At 44.8% G+C, this 20,180-nt stretch overlaps 1 protein-coding gene across 1 annotated transcript in view; it reads left to right on the top strand.

Annotated features, from left to right (window-relative positions):
• WDR3 (WD repeat domain 3) overlaps positions 1 to 20,180 on the top strand; it is a 29,062-nt gene that overhangs the window by 4,419 nt on the left and 4,463 nt on the right. The window contains exons 7-26 of the mRNA XM_081893932.1: positions 690 to 800; positions 1,656 to 1,757; positions 1,878 to 1,975; positions 2,830 to 2,934; positions 3,607 to 3,837; positions 4,357 to 4,450; positions 6,205 to 6,306; positions 6,967 to 7,052; positions 7,363 to 7,498; positions 8,013 to 8,069; positions 9,081 to 9,181; positions 11,011 to 11,122; positions 11,246 to 11,380; positions 11,672 to 11,722; positions 13,911 to 13,976; positions 15,047 to 15,139; positions 15,589 to 15,636; positions 16,015 to 16,058; positions 18,471 to 18,599; positions 19,966 to 20,059. Of these exons, the coding sequence (XP_081750058.1) occupies positions 690 to 800; positions 1,656 to 1,757; positions 1,878 to 1,975; positions 2,830 to 2,934; positions 3,607 to 3,837; positions 4,357 to 4,450; positions 6,205 to 6,306; positions 6,967 to 7,052; positions 7,363 to 7,498; positions 8,013 to 8,069; positions 9,081 to 9,181; positions 11,011 to 11,122; positions 11,246 to 11,380; positions 11,672 to 11,722; positions 13,911 to 13,976; positions 15,047 to 15,139; positions 15,589 to 15,636; positions 16,015 to 16,058; positions 18,471 to 18,599; positions 19,966 to 20,059 (1,995 nt within the window). The remainder of the gene's footprint in view (positions 1 to 689; positions 801 to 1,655; positions 1,758 to 1,877; positions 1,976 to 2,829; positions 2,935 to 3,606; positions 3,838 to 4,356; positions 4,451 to 6,204; positions 6,307 to 6,966; positions 7,053 to 7,362; positions 7,499 to 8,012; positions 8,070 to 9,080; positions 9,182 to 11,010; positions 11,123 to 11,245; positions 11,381 to 11,671; positions 11,723 to 13,910; positions 13,977 to 15,046; positions 15,140 to 15,588; positions 15,637 to 16,014; positions 16,059 to 18,470; positions 18,600 to 19,965; positions 20,060 to 20,180) is intronic.

The raw sequence follows: 20,180 nt of genomic DNA, 5'->3' as shown, positions 1-20,180 counted from the left end.
TCCTGTGCCTTGTGACATTAGTCCTTTGAATATACCGCTGCCTGTCTTGTATTAAAAGTGGCCTAGGAAGTTCTAGCAATGCCCTTTTGAGGAAAAAGTCACTTCCTTGCCTTTATTTGGACAATAAAGCTTTGTAGATGCAAAGCTGCAGGAATTATATATGGAATCTGTAACTATAATTGAAGGGATCACTTGGGTTGTGAAGCAGTCATCTCTAGTTCCTCCTACACTCCCTGTTACAATATGGGAGCAACTGGAGGTGCCTCAGAGATTACTCGGCCACCACATGGTTCCTCTCATTTCCTTCCCGTTGCTTCATTGGATTAGGCCGCATGCAGTGTGAAGCTGGCTATTCGATTGCACTGGCTGGCCAAAAGGTGAATCTCTGAGAAGTTAAATAATAACAGTGACTTGCTTTCTGTTTTCAGTGGGCACAGCACTGTTGGAAGTCAGTGTCTGTTCAGCATGCTTTATGCCTAATTGCCCCAATGCTCAGTTTTAGTTGTTTCACTCAGTTATCAAGCACTTGGCTATCCTTTGGCTTTCAAGTGTGAGCATATCTTCCATTCTGCACCTGTTAAAATGTTAAGGGAATGAAGAATTGGCTTGCAAGAGGGAAAATGGAAGTTAGAGAATGAGGCCCTGTCGTTATTCTAAATGTATTTTACTAATTTTGGCACTATAAACAGGAAGCAGACCCAAGTGAGCCAGAGTACAAGAGAAGCAAAGGGCTTGCAGACCACACTGGAGGATCTTCTGAAGAGGATAGGACAGAAGATCAGGATGAGACGGAGGATGAGGTAGTTTTCTGCTTGTGATCTTGGGGATACAACATTCGTGAGTCTTCTTCAACATATGTAAAATCTGTTAAAATGTCCCCATCTGAAATGCATACTAAGGGTGAATGTGCTCTTAGTTATCACTGGGTACGTTTTCTGTGTTATTTGTGCACATGGGTCCACATAAAAGAAAACTAAAAACTCTGAAGGGGAGAATACACAATTGTGATGGGCAGTCAGGTTGGATTCAAACCATATTCATTTGGTGCCCTAAGGATTTCTTACAATGTGGGTGAGGGTGTTCAGTCTCTTGTCTTCTGCTCTTCCCCAAACAAGACCACCTGCTCCCCACCTTTTTTTAGCAGTAATCTTTGTTCCGTACAAATGCTTTCCTTTAATGCATTGGCAAGTTGATGCAGGATCTGTGTCAGAACGTTGGTTCCTCTTTGCATTAAAAAGTCATTCTGTGCATCCTTAGATTCAGTGCTGTAGCTGATCTGCTTTAAACAGCCTTGACTGCTTCTTGACCCACAATTCTGAGATATCTTCTCTGTAACTGGCCGCTGACCCTTGGTTGCTTTTGCTGTAGTTGGAGGCAAGCAAACTATACTGTGGAAGGAGAGTCTGGGAATCCATTCTTATGGTGTACTTACCTTGGCTTGCAGTGCTAGGCTGAACATCTCTTGATACTCTTATGTATCTGGAAGAATGTTTGACTTCCAGACCATCAGTGCTTTTAGGAGTCCCCTTGAAAGAAGCCAATTATTTGCAATACTGTCCTGAATTACTATTCTCTTTTGATGAACGCTTTTGGTGACATATTTTTTTGAAAAAAATGCACTATGGTTGTTTTCAATTCTTTTTGTTTGCTTTTAGCACATCCTGAGATGCGTGAAAGCTGGTTCTGTCATGCGGGAAGGAAGGGACCGAGTTGTTAATCTTGCTACTGACCGCACAGGGCGGATTCTCGCTTGCCATGTATGTTACTAGCTTTTGGAACTAACGGGTGGGGGATGTTCCTACCTTTCTTTGAGCACTTTTCTATAGAGATTTCTGGTTCAGAGACCCCTGCAACTGACTTTGTTATCATTTTCCAAGGGAACGGACTCTGTCCTGGAAGTGTTTTATGTCCTTAGCGAACAAGAGGTTCGCAAGAAAATTGAGAAGAAGATGAAGAAAGCAAGGAAAAAAGCCAAGTAAATGCATATTGCTGATACATTTTATTTTTCTATGCTGAGAACCAATAAAGAGCTTGATTCATGTCAGGATTTAAGGGTTTTGAATGTAGGTTCATAATCTGTGATGAGTAAATCGAACACTTGCAATTAGAATAATGGTGTGTATAACATACAAATTTACAGTTTATTTTGCATGTTGCTGAGAGGCTTGGTAAAATAAAGTTCTAATCTACTGCCTTTTAAAATGCATTCTTTAATCCTTCCCCTTAAGACTTGTGTGTGGAAGGCCTTGTCAGTTTTGATGGTGCAACACAGCTGCATAATACTCTGCCTGGCCCAGCTATGTTGCAAGACCTTTAATCTACTTAGCCACCTTGAGATGGAGCTTTGGGGATTTCATGGGAAATCCCAGCAATGCAGCTCTCTTCTGCCCTCTTAGCGCAGCACAAAACAAAGCAGACAACTGTTTAGTAGTAGAGGATTTGGCAGAGGTGGGAAGTCTCCAATTTGCTGAAATATATTGGATAGTGGGAGAGATTGAGAAGAGCAAGTAAATTCCACCTAAGCAGTTTCAGGAGAACAAAGAGGCACTTTGGAGTGTTTCCCAAACTTGGATCTGCAGCTTTTTGGGGACTACAGTTCCCATCATCCCTGATCACTGGTCCTGCTAGGCAGGGATGATGGGAATTGTAGTCCATAAACAGCTGGTGACCCAAGTTTGGGAAACACTGCCCTAGAGGCTGAGTTTGGCTCAAGAGCTGCCAGTTGTCACTAGCATGACCTTATCCTGTTTATGTGCATTTTTGCTTTTATTTTCTGACTCTAGCTGAGGTTGAGTTTAAAATTTGTCTCATTTTTCTGGTTTTTCCTAGGAAGAGGTCAGGTGTGGAGGAGGAAGAATGTGATATCATTGTGGAGTGCAGCCTACAAGACAAGATTCAGCGTCTCACTAACATCAAAGCTTCTTCTAAAATCAAGTGAGTTCAAGGCATTAAGGGTGTTGCTCATAATTTTGATGCTCTTAAAGAGAGCTAGTGTGGCGTAATGGTTAGAACTATGACCTGGGAGACCAGGGTTGAAATCCCCACCACACAAATCCCAGAGCAATTAACAGTAAAAGAGACAAGAGAGGGTAAGGAGAGAGCTTAGAGAAGCCAAGGGTTATGAAGGATAAATGTGAGCAAGTATAGTTACATGTACGTGAGCTTTTTTTTAAGCTTGTGTGTTTCTTCTGGTGTAGATTTTGATGGTTTGGTAAATAGGTGGCATGATGCAAATGTCTGGGAGAATTCTAGGTCGTAAGGCACAAAGGGTGGAGGAGCTATTTAAACAAATAAGAGAATTTTGGCCGCTGAGAGTGATAGAGCTGGATGAGGAGAGTTGTGCACCTTGTCGGGTTGCACATGTGGAAAATGGGCTGGGACAGACCTGGCAGTGGAAGGTTGGAGGTCAAGACAAGGAATTTGCACAGTGTGGAAGGGATGGGGACCAAGAAAAGGGAATTGATGAGAGGGAGGGGTGCCACTTGACCAGAACTGCAAGAGAAAGGGACGTTCTGAGCACAAAGCTATACTATTGTGCTTAGTCCCCTCAACTCTTTTATCTGCTACCTGATGTTTTCTAACAATGATGATTATTTTATTAAACAGGTCTTTTGACTTGATACTCAGCCCAAAAGGGGAGCTGAAAGCCACTGTAATGCTCCAGAACAACATAATCGAATCTTACAGCCTGAACCCAAGAGCGCAGATACCCCAAGTTCTACAAGTGTCCAAAATAACCATTGGTGGTCACCGCAGTGATGTCAGAACCCTGGCATTTAGCTCGGACAACATTGCCATTCTCTCTGCTGCTGCTGAATCAGTTAAGATTTGGAACAGGTATGAAATGTCTCTGACCATTGGAGGAAAAACTAGTTGCAGTAAAATGTTCACAGGAAGCATTAAACATCTTAACTTTAGATATACTGTATATTCAAATGGATTCACATTGAGTTTAGGAAGAAGCCTTTCTTTTTTGCCATTGATCTTTTGTTATCTTCTTGTAGCCACAGATGAAGCTAAAAACCTGGGGTTGTGCCAGTCACTAAACTAATTTGGCACAAGGCTTCCTTGTGGTTAAGCTTTTTTGAAACTGAGGACCACATTCCCTTGAAGGAAAGTGATGGTGGCCTGCATATGCGGTTCTGCTCTTTTGGCATTCCTTTTCCATTCATTCTCTCTCACCCACACCACCCATTCATTCATTCATTCATTCATAGTATCTCCCTTCCCCCCTGCAACATCACCCATTCGTTCACATGTATGTCAGGAATGTCATGTGTTCCCGATTTTACTGAGTCTTCCCCCGATTCTGCCTTCTCTCTATGTGTAACTTTCATGTGCCATTTCTAATCCCAGGTCTACCTTACAATGTATCCGGACCATGGCGTGTGAATATGCGCTTTGTTCACTCTTCGTTCCCGGAGATCGGCAGGTCATTATAGGAACCAAGGTAAATTTCTCTACCTTCTGAACCTGAACGATCCCCTGCATGTTTTAAGTATCATCTTTAGTATGTCTAACTTAGAACCATGGGGAATGTTATTCCTGGAGGCATAGCTCCTCAACAAATGGAGTCCTAAAGGGAGATGCAATTTAGTGTTTGTCCTAGGTATACAATCTGAGATTTGTTTGAAGGCCTGTGGCTGGGAATGTTTTCTCTTACATGGCTAACTTTGACCACAGCCATTATAACACCATATTTTTCAAACATGGAGTTATACCTCAGGTGACTTGGAAGAAAATTGCAGAATTACCGTATTTTTCACCCTATAGGATGCACTTTTTCCCCTCCAAAAAGGAAGGGTAAATGTGTGTGCGTCCTATGGGGCGAATGCAGGCTTTGCGGAGCGCTTGGCTGCTTGCGGAGAGTTGCCTGCATGCCGAAGCCTGCGCGCGCTGAGCTCAGCGCGTCCAGGCTTTGCGGATCTCTCCATAGGCAGCGGGAGCCAGCGCTGGGCTCCCACGGCTTGCAGAGAGCTGCCTGTTTGGGGGCTGGGGTCGGGGGAAGCTCGGGCGGGCCTCCCCTGCCCCAGCCCCGTGCCGGGGGGGGGGAAATATTTCCCCCCCTTTATTTCCCCCCAAAAAGACTAGGTGCGCCTTATGGGACGGTGCGTCCTATGGGGCGAAAAATACGGTATAAGGAAGAATTTATATTACCATACCTACTCATGAGTCAGACTGTGGATGTGCTAAACTGCTCCTGGTTGTCTTTGACTTTAATGAGTTTTGAATTCTTCATCTATCCCTTTAACCATATGAGTGATATTGCTGCCTCTTTCCTGCACCTGGGACCTGATAAGGAACTGTCTTTTGTTTTGGCCAGAGTGTAATGCAGGGGTCAGCAAACTTAGTCCAGGGGGCCAGTCCATTGTCCCTCAGACCTTGTGGGGGGCCAGACTATATTTTGAAAAAAGAAATGAACAAATTCCTATGCCCCACAAATAACCCAGAGATGCATTTTTAATAAAAGGACACATTCTACTCATGTAAAAGCACGCTGATTCCTGGACCGTCTGTGGGACGGATTTAGAAGGCGATTGGCTACCCATGGTGTAATGTCTCTATTTCTTCACTGGCATCTCCCTTGGGTGTCATTATTGAAAAATCAATAGCAGTGGAAATCATTGTTGCTAAGAGAGAGTTACAAATCAGCAGGTGCCTCGTTTGAATCTTGCCTCAACCAATAAACTCATTAAGCACACCTTTCTTTCTCAGCCTCAGCCCCCTTCAACCCCAAATCTGCATTATGGGATAAGAATGCCCACCTACTTTACAGGATTGCAAATTAAGCTGCTAAGTTGCTGTTGGGTCATTGCTCAAAATAGGATGCTATTCTAGACAGATGTACTGTATTTTTCGCTCTATAAGATGCACCAGACCATAAGATGCACCTATTTTTGGAGGAGGAAAACAAGAAAAAAAATATTCTGAATCTCAGAAGCCAGAACAGCAAGAAAGCAGCGATCCTGTTCTGGCTTCTGGGATAGCTGCGCAGCCTGCATTCACTCCATAAGATGCACACACATTTCCCCTTACTTTTTAGGAGGGGAAAAGTGTGTCTTATAGAGCAAAAAATACGGTAATTGAATCTGCCTGACCATCCCACTTTCCTTCTTTCTCACACTTGGAGGCTATAATGAGTTACCTTCTGTAGAATTTGGAATCATCTCTGTAACTAATGATCTGGCTTTACTATTGCTTTAGACAGGGAAGCTACAGCTATTTGATCTGGCTTCCGGGATTTTATTGGAGACCATTGATGCTCATGATGGGGGTTTGTGGTCCATATGTCCTTCTTCAGACCAGGTAATTAAAGCACACTTTCTAATATCTCACCATATGAACAGACTCAGGCCATGTGATACTCATCTGAGGCCCTTCTTCATTTGCCCCCTGCTTAGGTGGTCCAGAGGGTAGCAACAAGATAATGGACATTTTCAGTGGTCACTCCCTGCTTGTGGATTGCTCTCCTCAGGGAGGCTTGCCTGGCATCATCTTGGTGCCAGGCAGAAACATTTCTTTTCTGCCAGGACTTTGACTCTTAGTTATCTGTGGTCTTGAGTGGGTGGGCTATGTTTTAATCCTTTTAAAAACAGGATTGTCTTTTAGAATTTTCTTCATTTTGCTTTTATGCCAGCTTTAATGTATGTGTTTCTTTCACTTTAAGTTACCATGGTAAAAAAGTGACCAATAAATTTAAATAATAATAATTCATATGAATTATTTTAGTGGTACCACATTTAAGGATGCTCATTATTGTCTATTATTATTATTATTATATTTATATACCACCATTTATCAAAAGATCTCAACAATTAGTGCTATCGTGTATTGTGATTATGTTTTTAATAGGCTTTTGTATTTTTATAGTTTTTATTTTCATTGTAAATCACTTTGATACTTTTTGTAGTGGGAAGTGATCCATAACATTTGATGAAATAAATCTGAATTTTCCTTTCCCCTCAGCGTGGCTTTGTTACAGGAGGTGCAGATAAATGTGTCAAGTTCTGGGAGTTTGAACTGGTGAAGGATAAGGACAGTGTCCAAAAGAGGTGAGGGTGTTTTTTCAGGAAGCAAAGCACATCTGAACTCCACATTTTGTCCTCACTCTCTTGGGAGTGTGCAGTTCCCTCAAAAATACAGCACGGCATTGTCTTCCCATCTGCTGATATCTGCTTCCCAGCATAAGTTTCTCCTCCCTGGGAGAATGTGGGGGAAAGGGTGGGTGTATGGCAAACCTCTGAATGGGCACTGAACACTGAGGTTTGGGGTCTCCTTGCCTAAGAACTTGCAATGCACATCTAACGAAGCTTTCTCAATTTCCTGTGCAATACCAGTTCCATCAGTTTTCTGCTTTCCTAGGCTTTCTGTGAAGCAGACACGCATCTTGCAACTGGATGAAGATGTTCTCTGTGTACGGTACAGCCCCAACCAAAAGCTTTTGGCTGTAGCCTTACTGGACTGCACTGTGAAAATATTCTACACTGATACCCTCAAGGTAAGCAGCACTATCTTTGGAAATTCAGGTCCAAAACTCTGGGAAGCAGTTGCCGCTTGCTGTGATGGCCTTTTGGTTCCCTCATCTTACATGTTTTTACAGAGAGATCTTGGCAAGTTCATTCTTCTTCTTCAGTATTCTGCAAATAGGGATGCAGAACTCCCCATGTGAGTCTGTAATAAAGAGGAGGGTCCAAAGTAGTAGAATATATGCTTTGAATGTACAAGGCCCCATAGTCTAATGCTACCAGCTTCATTTAAATGGATGTGATGTGATCAACATTGAGACTTTGGCAAGTTGCCATTCAAAAGCAGAAAATACTGGGATAGTATTTTCAGCTTTTGGTTGTGAGAGGATGGTGGAAAGGGCAAGGTTCTTCCACACTTCTGCACACTTTTCATACATTGCTTTGAAATGTTTGTTGTTTACAATCAAGTGGCGTATATAAAATTTATGCCATTAAATAAAGAAACCTGTAACTAGCTAATATACATGTCTTCTTCTTGCTTCCCAGTTCTTTTTGTCTCTCTATGGACACAAGTTGCCCGTGCTGTGCATGGATATCTCCTATGTGAGTATGCCATTTGTTGGAGATTTTGGCATTGTTCAGTGATGGAACTGCATATTGTAGTACTTCTCCATGACAAATGCACACCCCCCCCCCCAATTGTAAATCTTCTCTGTGCTGCTTCATGCTAGTCTCATAATTAATACAGACCACAGAAAGGCATGAGTTGAATGAAGGCAAGAAGTTGTAGCCTCTTTCTGTTGAGGAGCTTTTGCTCCCCCAATGGTTAGCTTGAAGGCAGCCCAAAGCTGTGTCCATACCTACTTTGGTGTGTAGACATGTAGAATCGGGGCAATGTAACTGTAGTTCTCAAATTCTGTTTTCAGTGAGAAAGTTGAGTAATGGGGAGAGGCTGATTCATCTTCTCTGGCAGTGTGCAGCAACATGAGATTGTCGTTCTTTTAACTTTTGAAAGTTATGTGCACTGATTGAAATAACAAAGTGCTTGCACTGTATATTGGAACATTCCACGAGGCATAAATAGCTGGTGTAATGAAAATCAGAGAGTAACACAGAACTTCTTGGAGCCTGAATGCTGCTTGCCTACCTGCTGGTAAAGGTAAAGGGACCCCTGACCATTAGGTCCAGTCATGGCCGACTCTGGGGTTGCAACGCTCATCTCGCTTCACTGGCTGTGGGAGCCGGCGTACAGCTTCCGGGTCATGTGGCCAGCATGACTAAGCCGCTTCTGGCGAACCAGAGCAGCGCACGGAAATGCCATTTACCATCCCGCTGGAGTGGTACCTATTTATCTACTTGCACTTTGACGTGCTTTCGAACTGCTGGTAGGGATACCCATATTAGGTGCACTGAAATAAGACACCTAGAGTTGGCTGCTTGATGATGAGAGCTAAGAAATTAATTTGCTTCACTTTCCTTGGAGCATAATACAAGACCTTGTTCTGATCCAGAAAGGTGTGTGTTACTTGACAGGACGATAGATGGAAGCTGGGGGGTAATCACCCTCTCACATCCACAACTGAGTTCCCTTTTCTTTCATTTTTTTGGTTATAGGATGGGGCTTTAATTGCAACTGGCTCTGCTGACAGGAACGTGAAGATCTGGGGCTTGGACTTTGGAGATTGCCACAAGTCTCTCTTTGCTCATGATGACAGGTGGGCAGATACCAAAGGGCACCTAGATGCCCCTGGTGTAGCATTTCTCCCCGCCCCCAAAACTAGGTTTCTCTGGTGCTTAAGTTCACAATTGTCATAGCTTCTTTGGAGTCCAACATACGGGGCTGCATTCTGCAATCTCTAGGCTAGAATGCCGGTTAAGTTGGCCTTGCTGAATCTTCTAGTCTGGAGCCCGCAGAATGCTTCTTTCCATCTCCTTAACTTTGGCATCAGACACCTCAGTGGAAGGGCAGGTCACAGGGCCTCAGCTGCACAGTTCTGTCACCATTCATTGGTCTCCCAGGTTAGGAATATTAAGCATGTTTCTATGAGTTGATCATGTTGTACGGTGTGCGTTTTCTTGTAGGGATGATTTCAGAGTGGAGAGTGGGGTCCGGAGGGAGCACACTCCCCACCCACAGGCACCACAGTCTGCCTGCACACGTGACCTTGGGGGGCGGGGCACCCCCCCCTCACAGACAAAGCCACAGCTATCTGTACATCTTACCCTCTGTCTAACCCTTTGCGGTCTCGGTAGTCTGCGGTGTCCTGTCTGTAACCTTTGTCTCTGAGACCTTTTGTCTCCTTCATCATACACTGTGCAAGGGGGAAATGACGCGGTGGAAACAGGTGCCAAAATACAGTGGTGCCCCGCAAGACGAATGCCTCGCAAGACGGAAAACTCGCTAGACGAAAGAGTTTTCCGTTTTGGAGGTGCTTCGCAAAACGAATTTCCTTTGGGCTTGCTTTGCAAGACGAAAATGTCTTGCGAGTTCCTGCGGGTTTTTTCCCCTTCCCCTCCTCTTTTTCTAAGCCGCTTATCTGCTTATCCGCTAAGCCGATAAACCGCTAAAAGCCGCTAATAGCGCTAATCCGCTAATCCGTCAATGGGCTTGCTTCGCAAGACGAAAAAACCGCTAGACGAAGAGACTCGCAGAACGGATTCTTTTCGTCTTGCGAGGCACCACTGTAACTTTGTACCACCCCACGATCTCGGGACCAGAAGATGTGTAAAGGCACAGCCCAAAATGTATCTTCCTGGTTTGCATATTTGTGTCAATAAAAGGAGGCTCCACAGGGCTGGCCGGCAGCTCGCTTTCAGCTCACCTGTGCGCAGCTCACCTGCATTATCAACTCCTGCCTCATGTCCATCACTTAATTTTCTTATTGTGGATTTGCACTTGTGGTACTTAAGGGACCAGGGGTGCAGGGCAGGCATTCACTGCTTGTGTCTATGTGCTTTGGGATCTGAGTTTTTGTAGGAAAGAGAAGCCGCAATGTTTTAGCCTTGAGCTTTCGCTTCCCTTCAAGACATCACATAACTTGCTAGCCCTTTCTGTTCACAAAACCCATGAAAACAGTTCAAGGAAAATGCTGGTGATAGCTTAGTTAAGTCATGCTTGGATTAGAACCATTGATTTCAGTGAGTCTACTCTCAGGATGACTACCATTGAATATCACCTTTGGACCTCACTGGAGATATCCCTGGTGCTCCTATCATTTTTAAGTTGAATGCAACATAATGCTGCATCAGTCGTGCTGATGGGACTTCTGATGACAGCAGCAGATGCTTCTTGCCTCTCCTTGTGCTGTTTCATGGCTGCTAGTGTTTCTTTTAAAAGCACCTGGGCTTCTGGAATGGAAGCCACAGACTCCAGAGGGAAGGACTAAGGACAGGAGAATGGAAGGAAGTGGAAACTGAAGTCATAGCTGCATGTATCTTTTCCCCTTTCTAAATAACCTCTGAGAAATGTAGAAATGTTGCTATGAATGTTGTGTTGGAAATGGTAGTGATCTGATACTCCATATCTTTCTCTTGTTCTCTTTAGTGTGATGTTTCTTCAGTTTGTACCCAAGTCCCACCTCTTCTTTACAGCAGGGAAGGATCGCAAGATTAAGCAGTGGGATGCCGATAAGTTTGAGCATATCCAAACCCTGGAGGTAAAATAGGAGACGTGTGTATTTGCCAATCTGGAAGCAGAGATTGCTTCTGTTGATTGCTAGACATCATGCAGAATGGTCTCTACCCTTTCGCTCCTCACTATCTGCATCTCTGATTTGTAGGGGCATCACCAGGAAGTGTGGTGTTTGGCACTCAGTCCCAACGGAGACTTTCTCGTCTCCTCTTCTCATGACAAATCGTTGCGTCTCTGGGAAAGGACGAGGGAGCCCATTGTTCTGGAGGAGGAGAGAGAGATGGTAAGAAATGTCATCCTGTGTAAGAGGGTACCTTTGGTATTAATCTTAAAAGGGATCCAGATTCCAGTTCTTGTGCATCTTTCCCTTTTAAAAATAACTAAATAAATTTGTGTGTCCATATTTTGTGGCATTCTTTCCAAGGTTGTTGTTTTTTTAAGTTACTTTTGACGTAAAAGGACCGTGGGAAGGAGATATGTACTGGAAAATGTGCTGCTTCAGGTATTCTGAATTTGAAGCAGTTGTGTTTTAGTGCTTGCTAATGCTGACAAACCGAATTATTTTCCTCTGCAGCAAAGAGAAATGGAGTATGAAGACAGTGTAGCAAAGGAGGACCAGCCCGTGGTAAGTAATATATGTTTGCACATTCAAAAGTTCTTGCTCCAAAGTCAAGCAGTGGAGTTTCCTGGGAGTCTCAAGATGCGATTCTCCAGCTACAATGGAAAGTCCACACATGTAAAATATGTCAGCTCACATTTCTTGGCTGTGTTTGTGCATGAGATTTCAAATGCATGTTTTGGGTTACCGATTAGATTGGGCTTGGAGATAACTTGAACACTTGCTCTGGTAATTAAAATAACATCCAGTTCTAGTTTGTGCCAGAATTTTCACTTAATCTGCTTTCCAGAAAACCATCATATGCATTTTGGCTTACCACTTACAAAGCGCCAGAAATGTTCTGAGCATCGCTGCACACATATTAGACAGCCCTTGCTTGCAGGCTCACAATTGTAATCCAGAAGGAACGCAAGCTTTGGAGTAGCTGCTTCTTTATTGAATGATGGATGGGACCAAGTTGAAGTTTTTCTAGGGAGGCAGGTAGTGCAGCCTTCCAGTGGCCCCTACTGTTGGGTTGAAATAACGACAGAGAGGTAGCAAGCGTCATCTGGGAGGCAAGTCTCGAGGAGTCTCTTTTATTGAATATTACAGCATTGCCACGTATGTGCTTATTGCTGATTGGTCAACACAAGTACAAAGCAAAGGTTGCATATAGTCATTAATCACCAATAGATTAAAGGCTGGGAAAGGGAACACAGAATTGGACAGGCGTGAAAACCTCCTTATTAAACTTTTACTAGTGATTGATATAGCATTCATCCGTAGATGTGGTCAACTATGCATTAAGAACGGGTCAGGTACAATGTTTTCCTGAACTCATGTGAACTGAATATTCTAAGGTGGTGAGTGAATGTCTTAGTATTAGAATGGTTTGTGGAGCATTATGTACAGAAGTGAAGCTTAGGAGCAAGACTTCCCATCAGGCCACAGTCATGTGCAAGACTTCCCATCAGGCCACAGTTATGTGTAGAATCATAGCATCCCATCACCCTACTAGATGGTAGAGGCCAGAATGTACCCCCCCCCCCAGCTTTGCAGTCCCAGGGGAAGGGAAAAGCAAGCTTCCTGCACACCCTTTTCTGGACCATGTCATGTTGCTCTGCTCCTGCTTGAGTGAGGCAGGGGAGCAGCTTCCCACTGGAAACAATACCATGATTATTTCAGATCCCAAGAAGCAGGTATGCTGGAAGGCTAACTGCTTGAAGATTTTCTGAGGAGTGTATTCAACTAACTTTTACTCAGGTCCAAAAACTTCAGTGGGTCTGCTCTGAATAATAGTTAACTAAAACCCTATATTTGATTCTAAGTGAGATCTTAACATTTCTAAACAAATTAAATAGATATTAGTTGTTAATCCAACAGTTCAGTTGATGACATATGGAAGGAAATGAAATTGCATTTAACAGAATTCAGCATTGCCCAGACAGGGTCAGCTATGCTTCAGTGCAACAACATTCTGGTGTTTCTGTAGTGGAAGAACATAAACAAAAGAGCAAAATGTAAACTGCTTAGGCGGTCTTTGTCAACCAAGCAGTATACAAATCTTGTAAAATAAAATGAGAGAATTGCCCTTAGTAGTAACCCTCAGCAGTAACCCTCATCACCCACTTCAGTCTGGAAGGAACAGCAGCTCATAATTTTACCACAGCAGACCTGTTGCTGTTTTATATGCCTTGTGTCACTTGGTTCATAATTTCTTCCCTGCTAATAAATCAGGGAGACATATTGGCACTGTCTTGTTGTTGGCATCTGTCTGTCTTAAGAGACACTTTTGCGGGCGGGGGGGGGGGGGAGGAGTCAAACCACTGAAGAATCACATCATCTGCTGTGGTTGCAACAACTGAACTTGAAAATGCTGCCTCCTGTGTTGCCTTTGCTGCATTAGCAGCACTGAGGTGCCCTCCCTGAGGGAAACAAGCCTGGGGTAGTGGGTATGGAGGTCCTGGGCTGCCCAGATATCAAGACCACCCCTCTCGGCCTCACTGATGGGGTCCAAAGGAAAGCAGAGCAATGTGTTTTGCACCAGCTTGGCTTTGCACTGAAAACTGCGACAGGTTAACCGTTCCTGTTCTGTTACCATTCAAATTCAAACACAGACCAATGCAACTGTTCTGAGGCAAACTGGAGCTAAAACTGCTTTGGCCACCATGATGTTACAGAGGCTGTGACACCATTTTTTTTTGTTTCTTTTCAGGTTCCTGGGGAGACTCAGGGAGAGGCTGGGTTAGCAGGAAAGAAGACCATTGAAACTGTCAAGGCGGTAAGTTTGACCCTCCAGGTTCCTTAATGCGAGGCACTCATTAGGGAAAAAGGATGGCTTTCTGACTCTCTAGCTTGGAGTGTTCTGTTTAAAGCTCTGGTTACATGTTAGTGCTTGGGAGTGTCTCTAAGGAATCACAGCTTTTAAACTGAATTAGCCTTCAGCAACCTCTTCAGTGAGAGATGGAAATTGCCCATAACATGCAAGTCACGTCTTCTGTGACAGAGATGTGCTGCTGACCTCTGCAGAACTCCTCTTGATGATCACCACACTTATTTTTCTACCAGTTGTGGGAGAAAAGGCAGCACTTTCTCAGCTGCACTTAAAGCCATGAGAGGTGGAGTGGGCACAGGGGAGGTTACAGCAGTCTGCCACCCCCCTTCTTCAAAAGAAGAATTTCATTATTTATATGCTGCCCATCTGACAGGGTTGCCCCAGCTATTCTAAGCGGCTCCCAAATATTAAAAACACAATAAAATATCATACATTAAAAGCTTCACTATAAAGGGCTGCCTTCAGATGTCTTTTAAAAGTCAAAGAGTTGATTTCCTTGACATCTGGTGGGAGGGCATGCCATAGGACGGGCACTACTAACAAGGCTTTCTGCCTGGTTCCCTGTAACCTCCACTTGTTGCAGTGAGGGAACTGCCAGAAGACCCTTGGAGTGGGATCTCAGTGTCTGGGCTGAACGATGGGGGTGGAGATGCTCCTTCATGTATGCAGATATTTAGGGCTTTAAAGGTCAGAACCAACCCTTTGAATTATTCTCGGAAACGTACTGGGAGATCCTTTATGTAGATCCTTTATGGCCGGTGCTACACGGTCCCGGCAGCTGCATTCTGGATTAGCTGTAGTTTCTGAGTCACCTTCAAAGGTGAGTGCATTGCCGTAGTTCAACCACTCTGGTGAGACAGTGCACAGACAGGGCCTCAGCTGTCTCACCAGGTGAAAATGTGTTTGATTATTCCACCCTCTTGTGCATAATCAAATGGATGTTCAACTATCTACTCCGCATTATCACAGCACCTTCATTTTGTTGCGCTGCTGATGTGCCATTTTTGTGTCTGTAGGCTGAACGGATCATGGAAGCCATTGAGCTGTACAGAGAAGAGACAGCCAAGCTGGAGCAGCATAAAGTGATCTGTAGAGCGGCAGGAAAAGAGGTAGGAAGGAGTTGTGGTCTGTGTTCTGTTCAGCACAGTGTGGTGCCAGTTTCTTTCTCGGGACACTTTTAAAAAATCAAAGAGAAGGAGATCAAAAAGGGTAGCACAGTTGTTTGGTGATCTCACGATGTGTGGTGTGCGATTCATTTATTCATTTTATATGTATGCTGCTTTTCCACCAAAAAAATAAATTAAAATGCTCGAAGTGGCTTACAACAAAGGAAACAGGAATACTTTTTAAACAAACCCTACAAAAGGAGCTTTATAATAACATGGCAAAACAATAACATAGTACCAATTTCATAATAACAAAGCAAAACAAGGGCAAACGTAATAACATACCCAAACCGCCGCATTTCAATAAAATAAATATAACAGTATTACTTAAACCATTCTGCCTTTCTGCAGAGAGACATGCGCCTGACTTGCAACCTGATTTCTTTCTGCAGGTTCCTCTTCCAGTAAACCCTATTCTCCAGGCATATGGCAATATTTCGGTAAGTGAAGTGTGTGGCCGCTTTCTGGAATTTTGAGACATGTGGAATGTTAAGCTGCCTTTTCCTGGCATTCTTGTGTTCCAGACGGTGTGCAATGCTATGGAGGGGAGGTGGGGAGTTGTCATGGGTTGGGGTATGAGTGTTTTGATTAGTTTGACTTACTCTATTATTATTATTCTGCTGCTGCCTGTTTCGATAAAAAATAATTGTCTTAAGAAACTGAGACACTGAGATTGGTTTGCAGGCCAAACCTTTCAACACTCTGAGTGGGATGTGGGGTGGGAGTTCTTTATAGAGCCAGAGAATTGTTTGAGATACAGATTTTTCCATAAGAAATTTCAGCTAGCAATGAAATCCACTCTTGCCCTTTTCTTGCAGCCCTCTGCTTACGTACTGGATGTCCTCAAGAAGGTTAAGTCAAGGTGTGTACCAGGAAGCTGCTTCAAAGTATTGTGAATGGCTCATAGGTTTGACTGAAGGAGGAGCTGAGGTTGGAATAAGATGGTTACACCAAAGTTGTGTGTCCTCTGGGCTTAGACTGTATGCACATTCATGAAACATGAAAGTAGTTATTTCCTGGGAGGTTTTTAAGCAGAGGTTGGATGGCCACCTGTCATGTATGATCTAGCTGAGATTCCTGCATTGCAGGGGGTTAACCCTCAAGGTTCCTCCCAGCTTTACGGTTCTGTGATTTTATGTGTTGACACAGCTTGCTGTGAGAAGGTATTTGAATGTGAGTATTTGAATCAGGACCTGCAGGTGGCGCTGTGGGTAAAACCTCAGTGCATAGGACTTGCTGATTGTAAGGTCGGTAGTTCGAATCCCCGCGACGGGGTGAGCTCCCGTCGTTCAGTCCCAGCTCCTGCCCACCTAGCAGTTCGAAAGCACCCCTAAATGCAAGTAGATACGTAGGTACCGCTTTATAGTGGGAAGGTAAACGGCGTTTCCGTGTGCGGCACTAGTGCTGGCTCGCCAGATGCAGCTTCGTCACGCTGGCCACGTGACCCGGAAGTGTCTTCAGACGGCTCACGGCCTCTTGAGCGAGATGAGCGCGCAACCCTAGAGTCGGTCACGACTGGCCCGTACGGGCAGGGAGGGGTACCTTTACCTTTCATTTGAATCTGGAATATAAGATCTGCAGGTTCTGGAGATGTACAGTACACAGAGTCCTTGACTATTGGGGTGTAAGTTATAGTGCATAGTGCATGGTAGTGAGGACCAAAGTCAGTACTCTGCCATCAGAGTGCTTTTGACTGGAGATGGCAGGCATATGTGCAGCCTTTAGGGACATAGGAAACTGTCTAGCACTTAGTCCAACCATTGACTCACTTAGCTCAGTACTGGCTGCCCTGACAGCTGTTCTTCAGGATCCAGGCAGGATCATAGAGTTGCCAGGATCTGAACCTGCGTGCAAAGCAAAGGATCTACCACCGAGCTCTGGTCCTTTCCCATTGGGAAGCAGGCACTGTGAGGTTGGCACTTGTGAGTGCATTTAACATTGCTTACAACTTCTTTGCAAAACGATTAGCGAACTTTCTGCAGCAAGTCTTGTTATGGAATGGCGGGAAGTTTGTGTCCTGGCGGAGCTATGGCTAGAAATGGCAAGAGTTGGCATTTAAGCCTCATTCCATCCAGATGATCCCTGCTTTGCTGATCGGTCACATGAAGTTCCTTCCTGGGAAAGCCGGCAGTAACAGGGGCAAGCAACTGTTGGAAAAGCCTTGCTTTGTTGGAAGCTGTGGCTCTGCCACCTTTCTGCTAGAGAAGGGTGGTCCAACATGCGGTCCAAGTGCTCCCTCAAGTCCTTATTTTGGGCAGTCCTCGAAAACATTTGACAACCCCCCAACCCTTACCCTACCCCCCAATGCCAGGTAAATGAGGTGCTGGACTTTGGGAAGGAGGCACGAGGGCTTTGGCAGCATCCTGAAATTCTCCCAGCTCCTTCCCAAAGCCTCGTTGGCACTTCCCCAGCTTTGGGAAGGAGATGGGAGAATTTCAGGATGCTGCCAAAGCCCTCTAGGACACTGCCAAAGCCTTGTGCCTCCTTCCCGAAGCCCATCGCTTCCCCCTTCTGCATGGCAAGGCAGCGTGCAGCCCATGGGATCAGTGTCAAAGTACTCTTGTGGCTCACTTGGTATGAAAAGTTGGGTCCCCCTGTGTTAGATAGAGGCATCCCACTGATAAGGGCTTGCTATTATAGCTTGATGCTAGGCCTGGGCGATGTATTGATACATCATCCAGTGTGAGAGCCAATGTGGTGTAGTTGTTAAGAGCGGTGGACTCGTAATCTGGGGAACCGGGTTCGCGTCTCCGCTCCTCCACCTGCAGCTGCTGGGTGATCTTGGGCCAGTCACACTTCTCTGAAGTCTTTCAGCCCCACTCACCTCACAGAGTGTTTGTTATGGGGGAGGAAGGGAAAGGAGATTGTTAGCCGCTTTGAGACTCCTTAAGGGGAGTGAAAGGCAGGTTATCAAGTCCAAACTCTTCTCTTCTTCATCCAGGATCAGTTTGAGGGTCAGACTGCCATAGTGTTTTGACCCAGCAGTATATTGCAGGTGGGACTTGCTGGCCAGCCGACACCTTACCTTCCTGCTCCGGTTGAGGAGGCGGACTGTCTCCTTCCTCCTTGTGCTGGGTGCTGGTGGGAGTGGTGGCAGTTTCACCCGAGTGCCTTGCAGGGCCTGGGCCGATGCTCCTTCCTTTTCAGCATTGTGATGTATCATTGAATTGCAATGTTTAGTTGGTGATACATTGAAATGTTGAAACCTGAAATTGCCCAGCCCTACTTGACGCCTGGGGTGGGAGCATGCCTTACTCTCCTCTCTTCGTCACAGTGAATTGGAGGAATCTCTGCTGGTGCTGCCCTTTTCGTATGTGCCCGACCTCCTTGAGCTCTTCAATCAACACCTCCAGTTGGGTTCAGAGGTAGAACTGCTATGCCGAGCTCTCCTGTTCCTTCTCAGGTAAACCCCATGGCTGAAAAGAATGCAGGGAAGCTTCCTGGCTTTGAAGGTGGTCATGTCTAGCCCTGCACCTTGAATGGTTCTGACCAAAAGGCAAATGAGCTCTATGGTACCATAGAGACTTCCTTTTATTCTTAAAGCACAGGCTTTCTCAATGCTTCCAGTGACATTAACTTTATTAATAGGCAAGTGTTGACAAACCATTGCCTCTTCAATCCCTCACGCAGAGCTGTCTTTTAAGAGGCTTTCTCTATCACTTATTTCAAATAGTAATTTCCAGATGGACAGTAAACTGAATTGCCAAACAGCAGCACATTCCTTAATTCTGTTTCAGCCATTGTATAGGGAGAAGACATCATAGTCTCTGTTTAGGTCTGGTCTTGGCAAAACCAGACTTCATTGTGAATTGCTCTGCTATCTCTCCGTTTTCTTCCCCCTCCCCTGCAGATTGAGGCATCATGATAGCCTTAGGAGAATGCCCAGAAAGCTTAAAGGGTCTTTCATAAGCTCTGTATTTCTCCATCAGATATGTCACTTAATCATCAAACCTGGCATCTACAACATGGTGCCTCTTGAGTGCAACAGCATCTCTTAATAGCTCTCCTGGCACCCCAAGAAGCCTCTGCACTCCTCTCCTGCCTACTTTGCCGGGAGTTTCTCCTCTCTTTGGAAGTGGGAAGGGAGCAAATTCTGCCTGGAATACAGAGTTGAGAAAGGAAATGGAAGACATGTTGCTCACTCCCACTTCCTCTTTCAAATGTCTAGTTTTGTAGGTTGAGCCTGGCGCCGAGGTAGAAAGCAGAGTGACCAGGAGGGAGAGCAGAGAGAGAGAGAGAGAAAAGAGGAGGGGGAAGAGTGGTCTGGCCAAAAAGAAATGGCAAGAGTGTGTGTTCTTTCTCTCTGGGTGGCTCTGTGCTTGTTTTTAACCCCTTTTCCTTTCTGGTTGTATGTTCTTGCTTTGTGGTGGGTCTCTGTTTGCTTCTCCCCCCACCCTATTTCTCTCGGTGGTCTCCTTGTTGCTTCTCCTAATCTCTTCTCTTTGGGGGATCTGTTTTTTACCATGACGAAATACAATGAGATCCAACACTGCAACAATGAACGCCCCCCCCCCCCAATTAACATGACAATTCAATAGAAAAAAGACTGCCCTCCACTTTCTGTTTTACTTTACCAATGTGAAACACTTCAGATTGAAGGGTGTCATCTTGTTGATCCTTTGTAAGAGTGTGAAACATCTCATTGACGCTCTGGGTACCTCTTAATCAACCAGGAGGCCAGAAAAGAGTAGATCTTATAGATTAGTCTGGAAACCAAAACTTGGCAGTCTGACAGTGAATTTTGGGTTCCCTCCCCACTCCATCCCTAGGATACACTTTGGACGGATCACAACCAATCAACTTCTTGTTAAGGTGATGGAGGACCTGAAGAAAACCACCATTTCTAAAGTCAGCCAAGTGAGGGTAAGTAAGTGTGCACCTATGGGAGATTTACACAATCTATAGGTAGTGTGTGTAAAGGGTGCAAATTTTGGATGCCCACCTGCTTTGCCCAAGCTGTACTGCCTCTTGATCCCTCTTCCGG

The sequence above is a fragment of the Podarcis melisellensis genome (genome assembly GCF_964234715.1).
Source record: "Podarcis melisellensis genome assembly, chromosome: 17".
NCBI lineage: Eukaryota > Metazoa > Chordata > Lepidosauria > Squamata > Lacertidae > Podarcis > Podarcis melisellensis.
Note: the sequence above shows the minus strand (reverse complement) of the source record. Positions and strands in the feature narration are given on the sequence as shown.